The 9,839-nt window shown below is 35.9% G+C and overlaps 1 protein-coding gene across 1 annotated transcript; it reads left to right on the top strand.

Moving 5' to 3' along the window:
- Positions 1–1,258: 1,258 nt before the first annotated feature.
- MRPS30 (mitochondrial ribosomal protein S30) lies at positions 1,259–9,535 on the top strand. The gene is made up of 5 exons (XM_081294948.1): positions 1,259–2,460; positions 3,805–3,950; positions 4,831–4,936; positions 5,944–6,120; positions 8,277–9,535. Exons 1-5 carry the CDS (start codon positions 1,878–1,880, stop codon positions 8,564–8,566), a joined length of 1,302 nt encoding a protein of 433 aa, XP_081151074.1. The 5' UTR covers positions 1,259–1,877; the 3' UTR covers positions 8,567–9,535.
- The last annotated feature ends 304 nt before the right edge of the window (positions 9,536–9,839 follow it).

The following is a 9,839-nucleotide window of genomic DNA, read 5'->3' as shown; positions in this document are numbered from 1 at the left end:
CCAATAGCCCCTTCAAGGGCACACTCCCAATGACCTAACTTCCTTCTTCTAGGTCCCACCATCTCCAAAAAGGATCTCCCCAAGGACCAAGACTTTTTTAGGGAACATTTCAGATCCAAGCTATAACATAAATTTAAGATAACATTATTGTAAGTGACCAATATACTTACTAGAAATAATAAAACTTTACTCAAAAACTATATTTGATTTCTTGGTGATATACCTAAAGTGAGGTAAAAAAAACATACTCTGGGGCTCGGGCTGTGGCTCAGTGGCAGAGCGCTTGCCTAATATGTATAATATGTATGAGGCACTGAGTTCGATTTTCAGCACCACATGTAAATAAGTAAAGGTCCATCTACAATTTAATATATATATATATATATATATATATATATATATATATATATATATAAAATAAAAAAATACACTGCGCGCGCGCACACACACATACTCTCAGACAAATCTGTATCCCTCTATCTTTGTTTCTTTTAACAACAAAATGTTTGATTTTCAATATATTCAAGAATTACTGCAATAAGAATCAACATGCTAGGGCTTGCCTTGCACGTGTGAGGCACTGGGTTCCATCCTAAGCACCACATAAACATAAGGAGACCCTAATGGTTATACAAAATATATGTATGATGATGTGAGGGGGAAAAAAAAGAAATGTGTCACATTAGATTGGTAGAGAGAGGTGAGGAGAGGGGAGGGTGGGGGAAGTGGGGATAGGAAGGGCAGCAGAATAAAATAGACACTAGTATTGCTGTATGAATATACCTGGCTGAACCAATGTGATTCTGCAACCTGTACACTTGAAAAAATGAGAAATTATACCCCATTTGATTCAAATGTATGATATGTCAAGATCATTGTATTATCATGAGCAACTAATAAAAAAAGACCCCAAATACCACCTAATTAAAACAACAACAACAACAACAACAAAAAACATACTGTCCCTCTACAACTACAAAAAAATAAAAATAAAAAGAATCAACATGCTAACTCCTAATTATAGAAGAATGAGCCAATAAATAAAATAGATTATCTGAAATAAACTTAGATTGGGATTATTTTGCTTCATATACTGGGCATCCATTTGGCACAGATAATGATTGGTTGCCAAACAATAAAAATATAGCAGTCTCTTTTTTAAGGAGGTTACAGATTAGTGGGAATGGACTTTTGCTGAAGTAATGCATTTTAATACAAAGCAAAATTTAAACGCAGTTCTTTAGTAGTTTATTTCCATTATTTTCCCCAGATAAATCCAAGTAAAATACATCCCCCCTTTAAATAAAGTATATAATTAAATTATATTAGCACAGAGAAATATATGGAGTTACTTTACCGAAGTTTAGTAATGGTTACACATGAGTGATGTTTGCCTAATTTTTAAAAATTCAGCATGTATATCCAAAGGCAAACGTACTTTCAAAAATTAAGTTACTATTCCTAAAGCAAAACAAAAGAAGTGGTGTGGGATACATTAATGAAACTAGGAAATTTAGCTAAGAGTTTGGAGTTTCCGTGCATAATGTTCATAAATGGTTACGGCAAGAACGTTGTTCAGGCCCTAAAAGCAACCTAGCGGGCAGCACCCCCTCCCTTTTTTGAGGTTTCATTCCTTCCAGTCAGAATTGCGGAAACCCAGGCACAGGCAGGTTCTTTCACTCCAAGCCCTCAAAACCGCGATAAACTTGGTAGGAGCAGCTGATTGGCTACAAAACAAATGACGCAACGTATCCCAACACCACTCAGAATCAGAGTCAGCAAGCCTAGCTCAGATTGCGTTTTCTGATTGGTCCCTACGGCAAGAGTGCAGGGACAATTGCTGAGGTTGACCTCTGGTTCCGGAACCGAGGGCGAAGATGGCGGCGTCCCGGTGCTGGAGGTTTGTGCCTCGCGGTCGGGGGCCGCCATTGCACACCGCTGCCGAGACTAACTCCACGGCCACGGGAACGATCAGCCCAGATGTGTTGGCGACCTCCGTTGCGCGGTACCCGCCGATTGTGGCCTCCTTGACCGCCAAGAGCAAGGCGGCACGGCAGCGGCGGGTGGAACGCTGGCAGGCAGCGGTGCACGCGGCCAAGTCGGTGGACGAGAAGCTGCGAATCCTTACGAAGATGCAATTCAAGAAGTACGTGGTTTACCCGCAGACCTTCGCCCTGAACGCTGATCGCTGGTACCAAGGCTTCACCAAGACTGTGTTCCTGTCGGGTCTGCCGCCTGCGTCCCCCGAGGCCGAGCCGGCGCCGGCGCTGGACCTGGCTGCCCTGCGCTCTGCCGTGTGCGACTGCCTCCTGCAGGAACATTTCTACTTGCAGCGCAAGCGGCGGGCGCCCCTCTTCCAGGAGCAGGAGGCTATCGCTTCGCCCTTCTTGGATCAGTTGGTGGCGACCCTCACGGGATTGCTCAGCCCGCTCAATCCCGTCCTGGCTGCAGCCGCTCTTGGTGAGCTTCGGGACCCTCACCACGTATGCAGCTTCCCTCTCTGTGTGATCCTTTTCCCCTAACCCTAATAGCTTAAGCTCTTCGGGAGTCTGACTTGACTCTGCTTTGTGATTGTCCAGCCAAATGAAGAGCTGTGGTTAAGAAAAGAGGCTCCTGGGCTGGGGATGTGGCTCAAGCGGTAGCGCGCTCGCCTGGCATGCGTGCCGCCCGGGTTTGATCCTCAGCACCACATACCAACAAAGATGTTGTGTCCGCCGAAAACTAAAAAATAAATATTAAAAATTCTCTCTCTCTCACTCTCTCTCCTCTCTCACTCTCTCTTAAAAAAAAAAAAAAAGGCTCCTAGGGAGCAGTACAGACCTGGGTTGCTTTTGGCTCTTAAAAAATCGGTGGGACAACAATATGTGAATTCATTAATATCTTTTACCATATTTTTTTCTTATTTCAAGTTGAGAATTATGATAATAGTGCTTCTTCATTAGCATTGTGGCGATTAAGTGATATATTAAGTAGAATACCTAACCTTCAGTATTTATTGTGTGCCAGGCCTAATTTCAGATTTTATGTGTGCCAGCTAATCCTCTCAATAACCATTTACAGGAGGTAGCATGATTGCCTGATTTTATAAATGAAAAACAAAATGGCACGCAGAAGCTAATCATATCTAGTCTAAGACTATACTTGGTAGATTTACAGGTAAAGATTGGGACCCAGCAAATAATTTAACAGCTTCTTTCTAACTGTTCATATAGACATGAAAAATAATTAGCGTATTTTAAAAATCACTGTTCCAGTACATTCATTTTACGTATATCATCTAGTGGGTGTCTTAGTGTTGGTAGCATTAATGTTGTTATAACTGCAGACATGTGCTCAACTGATTTTTGTAGTGTGCAGTATTTCCCTTTCTCAGTTGGGAAGGAAATGGTATTAAAGGGAACTTTGGTGAACTTTGAGATTGGTGGCTTACTAAACTTTGTCAAGACTCAGATACCTCTTATACAAAATAGAAATGATTGTAACTGTAGGTACATTTTTCAGTAATTGTGAAGATTGAATTATTGAACCATTTTAATTTCTGGTGACTGGAATTCCTGTTGGTCTTATTTTATATGTATTCTTAGCTAATTATTTTCTTTGGTTACAGGGTTTAGTGTAATGTTGGCACAAGTAGATGTTTGAGTGCTATATTTAAGCCACAATAAATTGTCACATAATCCCAACTCTTTAACTTTTGATATATTTTTAATTAGATGATCATCCTTAAGTTGTCAATTGCTAGTTAGTATTCTGTTAGATTTATCTGATTATTCAGATGAGAAAATTTTGGATATCTTTTAACAGATCATAAGCGGCTAGTTCATTTTTACTGGATGCGTGGTGAAGAAATTATTTCTTCTGGTCATCGAAAAGGTCGAGTTGATGCTTTGCGATACCAAATAGATGATAAACCACACAATCAGATTCGAATATCCAAGCAACTCCCAGAGGTAAGGGTTTAAGGCATTTATATTTATTAACATCTGATATAGGAAATGTAGGCAGATCAAGTGATGTGCTTACTAAAGTGAAATATTTTGGTTTGATCTCTTGCCATTCATGTTTCCTTTGTAAACCACTGAACTGAAAATCATTTTTAGTTTTTCCCTCTGGTATGATATATTCTTCAGAGGCCAAGTAATCATTTCAAGTGAGGTTAAGTTTTCATGATTGTTCAGACCTTTTTCTTTTCTTTATATCAATGTGCTATAATAGTTTATGATTGTAATTTACATATATTAGCTAGTCTGATTTTTAGTTGTGAACTGGGTCATTTTCCATATTTGCAGTTCTTTTGAAAGAAAGTCACTGCATTTTGAGTGCTTTTTGTGCTGCCATGTCAGATTGGCATACTTTTTCTGTAAAGGTCCAAATTGTAAATATTTTAGGCTGTTCAGGCCTTAAGTCTCTGTTGGAACTATTTGGCTCTCATCTTATGGTGTAAAAGCAGCCATATACAATGTGAATGTGTACGGCTGTGTTCCAATAAAACTTTATTTGTAAAATCAGGGGACTGGGTAGATTTAGCCCATCCCTAGATGGTGGTACACATTGAGTGTCTCTAATATGAAAATCTGAAATGCTTCAAAATCTGAAATTCAGAGCATGTCATATTTTTTGGAGTAGGGGTGCTCAACCTGTGAAGTCTTCCAGAGAACTCTGAAATCTGAAATGCTTCTGGTCTCTAGCACTTTAAGATACTTTGATGATACATATGATTAGATCATTTTGCAAAGAACATCTCATTTAAAAATTTTGGATCTAATAAGAATGTACATAAAATAGATACTGTTGTTGTTGTGAATTCATTCTTTTATTTTTTTCTTTAAGTTTGTGCCATTGGATTATTCTGTTCCTATAGAAATCCCTGTTATGAAATGTAAACCAGACAAGCTTCCATTATTCAAACGGCAATATGAAAACAACATATTTATTGGTAAGTTTCTTTTTTATATATTGTACCATAAATGTGTTCAAATTGTGCTGTGGAGCACTAGCTATAAAAATAATTCTTGATGACTGAGAGCTTCTGTTTGTGCATGAGCAGTATAATTTATAATCTCAAGTTATTGCAACATGCAAGAATATTAGAAAGAAATTCTTTCAGCACATTTTTTGAAATTCACTAACAGTATTTAACTTTAAAATTATACTTACTAGGTTTTGTTGATTTATTGTATGGGAAAAGTAATTTGCTTTTTCAAAAGCAAAAATGTTTAGAACTGGACTTGGGACAGTAATTGCACTTTAATCAGAAATTAACAAGGGATTCAGAAATTAACAAGGCTTCTTGTCCTCCCACATGCAACTTATTTTCATATTTTTTATTCCTTCATTAATTCCTAGTTGACTTGAGGAAGATTTTAAGCAAGCTTTATACTTGTCCTCCAGACCTATTTTATCAGTCCCTTTTCAGTCATTGTAGTCTTAAGGAATGACCCAAGGGGGACATTTTAAAAAAGACATTACCAATGAAATCAAGAATGTTAGTTCATGAAATATTACTCATTTTCTTTTTACTTATAATTGTAGTATAAAAATGGTTTTATTAGTAAAATACACTTTCTTTTAATTATTACATTAAGTAATCAAGGAAGTTTTAAATTCATAAAAATGTATCCTGTGGTAAATATGACAAATAAAGTTTAACAGAGCTCCTAATGACAACCAAGACATTTGAGAAATTGAAATAATAGAGAATTTTCAATAACTTTTACATATATTGTTGTAGCTTACTCTGATCATAGTGGACTTTATGAGAAAAATCATACTTTTATGTGAGATTTAATTTTATTATAGTCAATAAAATAAATGAATTAACATTCTCATTTATGTAATTTTGAGAACAGATTATTGAAGACATGCTTGAACTGAATACTAAAATGTGTGCTTCAGATATTCCACAGGATCAGTTCATGTGAATGTTTTTGTTTTGTTTTTCAGGCTCAAAAACAGCAGATCCATGCTGTTATGGCCACACCCAGTTTCATCTGTTACCTGACAGATTAAATAGAGAATGGCTTTTGAAACGAAACCGTGCTGACCAGATAGAAGTTATTTTTAGAGCTAATGCTATTGCAAGCCTTTTTGCTTGGACTGGAGCACAAGCAGTGTATCAAGGTAAAACTAAATAGATGGCATTATTGTTCTTTGAAGGTTATCTATGACATTGTAAGAATGTAATTATTTAGGTTGCTTTCTTTGGTTAAAATGAAGATATCTTAACAGTTTGAAAATTATTATGTTGACACCAAATAGAATTGGTTTAAAACCCATAATTAAATATTTTACATTTCTAACTGGAAGAGACATTTGAATAGTTATTTTGATTTTTTTTGTTTTTACTTTGACTGCCTCCTGTGTGAATATATTTTTTCCCAATGGTTTTCATAACCATTTTAAGTAAGACTTGCTATTACCACTGAACTACTTCCCCAGTCCTTTTTTATTTTTATTTTGAGACAAGGTCTTGCTAAATTGCTGAGGCTGGCCTCCAGCTTATTATCCTCCTGTCTAAACCTCCTGGATCCCCCGGATTACACACATGGACCACCATGCCTGGCTTATTGTTAACTCTTATAAGTCAACTTTTTGTAGTTCCTAACAGTTTTCTGAAGGTAGAAGAGGAAATGATTTGAAGGATTAAATATTTAGATTAAATTATGGCTATCCTATTTTATTTCTTTAAAGGCTATTTCCAGAATTTGGATTAGGAGATTGTTCACTCATTCAGTAAATGATCAGTGGTTTCATTTGCCAGACACTGTTGGCTTTGGGGATACTGTGTTGAATAAAAGACAGATCTTGCTCTCCTGGAGTATAGTGGGAGGGGAAAAGAGGAGCTATCTATGCATAATGGGGAAAGACACTTCCTGATAAAAGGAATGGCAGGTAAAAAGTCTGAGGTAGGAACAAGCTTGAGTTATTTAAGGAACAATATGAAGGCTGATGAAAGAAGAGCTGGGGAGAGTGATGAGGAATGAGAGGAATCTGGAGGCTATATCATGTAGACTGTTTATTTATTCTTCAGTTCTGAGATTAAACCCAGGGCCTCTTGCCTTCTAAGCAAAAGCTCCACCGTTGAGCTACAAACCTCACCCTCATAACACTTTTATTGTAAAACCTGAAGTAATATAATTATCCAGGAGGAATTTTCATATCTTTGATGTTCGTTTTGTTTTGTTTTGCCTTATGGTATTAGAGATTGAATTCAGGGGTGCTTTACCACTGAGCTACATCCTCAGCCCTTTTTTTATTTTGAGACAGCATCTTGCTCAGTTGCTGATTCTGGTCTCCAACTTGGAATCCTCCTCCATCAGCCTTCTGAGTCACTGGGATTATACACATGTACCACCACACCTAGCTTCTGGGAGGAATTTAGATATAGACCTGCTAAAGACTAGGCTTACCTTTTACTGTGTGTGTGTGTGTGCACACATATATGCACTGAATGGAGAAGGTGAGAGGGGTAGACAGAATCAGAAGAATGTTAGAGGAACTTTGTTGAAGGTGTTAGAATGCCCCTCTTTATTCATGAAAAAAAGTTTGTTTTATGTTAGATTTAATTTCATACTTTAACAATATTTATTGGCTGTCTCTATTAAAGATGCTATAAAATATGTGTGAAGTAAAGTTGTTGCTTGGCCTTGGCAGATGAATTTTTTAAAAAGCCAGAAAATTTGAGTGGTAAAGGTATTAAGGCATCCTGGAGCCTTATGACGTAAGACGCTAGGCTAAATGATAGCAACTCATAAAACCAGTTTGGAAATATATAAAGGAATATAATGAATTTAGCTAAGGATATGTTGAACTGCAGAAAGACAATTTTATCTGAAGGTGTGTGTGTGTGGCGCATGCGCATGTGCACACATGGATTTGTCAAAGTAAATGGCCAGTATGGTTATTGGGTGGTAGATGTTCCTGGTTTCGGAAAGTTTGAATGTATTTGCTGAAATCAGTGAGGAATAAAAGTACTTCTAGATGTAGGGTGGATATGCATACACAGAGCTTCGTGAACTTTAATTAGATGAAATAAAGTTGGAATCTGAAGACTGATAATGAAAAAAAATGCATCATGAGTTTGGAAATATTATCTAGAAGGGAGGAAATAAACGTTGATGCAGAAATTGACTATAGGATTGAGATGAAGAAGACAGGGAAACTTTGGATCTTCAGGTAAAATATTTAGGATGTAGGTGTTTTCTACTCTTTAATGTGTGTTTTATTTTGGTGAAATGTATTATGTGTGTAAATTTCAGCATTACTTTCTTCTACAGGATTCTGGAGTGAAGCAGATGTTACTCGACCATTTGTCTCCCAGGGCATAATCACAGATGGAAAATATTTTTCATTTTTCTGCTACCAGTTAAATACTTTGGCATTGACTGCACAAGCTGATCAGAATAACCCTCGTAAAAATATTTGTTGGGGGACACAGAGTAAGCCTCTTTATGAGACAGTTGAGGATAATGAGGTGAAAGGTTTTAATGATGATGTCTTACTTCAGATAGTTCACTTTCTACTGAATAAACCAAAAGAAGAAAAATCACACTTGTTGGAAAAGTAGGAGAAATATTTCATTTAGAACTTTCAAAGTATTTAAATTTCATCAAAGGATCAATAAAAGGATTTTAAGTGTGCCACTTATAACAGTCAGATGTTAAATGTATTAATTTTTGAGACATGTGTTTCTTATGTTAACTTGTGATTAGATCTCTCATTCTATTCAAATTCATTACTGAAAGATTTTATATTGAATACAGTTGATTTAAAGTAATTTTGTTTACATCCTATTTACTGAAATATTAATTTGGTTTTCTTTAATACCTTGAGAATCCCTATTTGAGTGTGATTTTAAAAGTAATATGGCAATATTTTAAATATTTGAGAATCTATGTATCATACTTATCTTTGTTGTTTTGGTTTTAATTTTTATATTTTTGTTATCATTGGTACAAAGTTTCAGAGCCTTACTTAGACCCCTTCAAAATATGAGTAGTCCATTTCACATATAGTAAACTAATGCTTTATTCTTAATCTTGGTTTGAACAGGAAAGAAAAATAGAAAAGTATTAATAGTATACTTCACTGAGAGAGTCTTATGTTTTAGTCAACACCCAACCTTTGCCTAATGGCTAAACATAAGTGATATTCCCATTGGAAGGAAAAATGAGATCACCAACTTTGACCTTCACTGGCTTGCTAGTCTACTTCACACGCCCAGAATCATAGAAGTAGGCATTCAGTAGATGTGAATGGATGTCAATAAATTAATGTAGTCTTTCTAGTTTCTAGTTTGAGATCTGGCATATGTTATTTATTTATATCTTTCACATCTCAGTAAAGCTTAAGGTTTTCATTACGTGGATATCTACATAGTTCTTATTTATGCCTAAATTTTTATGTTATTGTGAATGTATTTGTTCTTTTCAATTATATTTTTATAGCTTCTAAAAATGGCTGATGTTGGTTGCTGTATAATTTTGTAAAAGGCCAATTTAGTTATCTTATTAAATCAGTGTTTTCAGCTCACTTTCATGAGGTATTTGTGTCCAGTCTATTTTGCATTCTCCTGAAATTACATATTAGCATGCATAACCATTAACTCCCTGTAGCATAATTCATTGGACAGTTTCTATCCATACATACATTGCATCTTAAATCCAATGGCAATTCCATTACACAGTTATAGAAATAAATCATAACTTTCTTTAAAAAATTTAAAAAGCCAATACATAACCTATACATTAAATTTCAGACTGTACAAATTGTTATAAAAGTTTCAAGAGCCAGTATCAAGTATTAAATGCTGTTTACAAAAACTTCACCAAGTGAAATGC

Source organism: Spermophilus citellus (assembly GCF_964194105.1).
Source record: "Spermophilus citellus genome assembly, chromosome: 1".
In the NCBI taxonomy this organism is placed as follows: Eukaryota; Metazoa; Chordata; class Mammalia; order Rodentia; family Sciuridae; genus Spermophilus; species Spermophilus citellus.
Note: the sequence above shows the minus strand (reverse complement) of the source record. Positions and strands in the feature narration are given on the sequence as shown.

What these genes read in the sequence shown, in the direction of transcription:
- MRPS30 (XM_081294948.1), top strand. Translation starts at nt 1,878, where the DNA reads ATGGCGGCGTCCCGGTGCTGGAGGTTTGTGCCTCGCGGTCGGGGGCCG. An exon ending in TGAAAACAACATATTTATTG is followed by an intron (nt 4,937 to 5,943) that starts GTAAGTTTCTTT and finishes TTTGTTTTTCAG; the next exon opens with GCTCAAAAACAGCAGATCCA. An exon ending in AGCACAAGCAGTGTATCAAG is followed by an intron (nt 6,121 to 8,276) that starts GTAAAACTAAAT and finishes TTTCTTCTACAG; the next exon opens with GATTCTGGAGTGAAGCAGAT.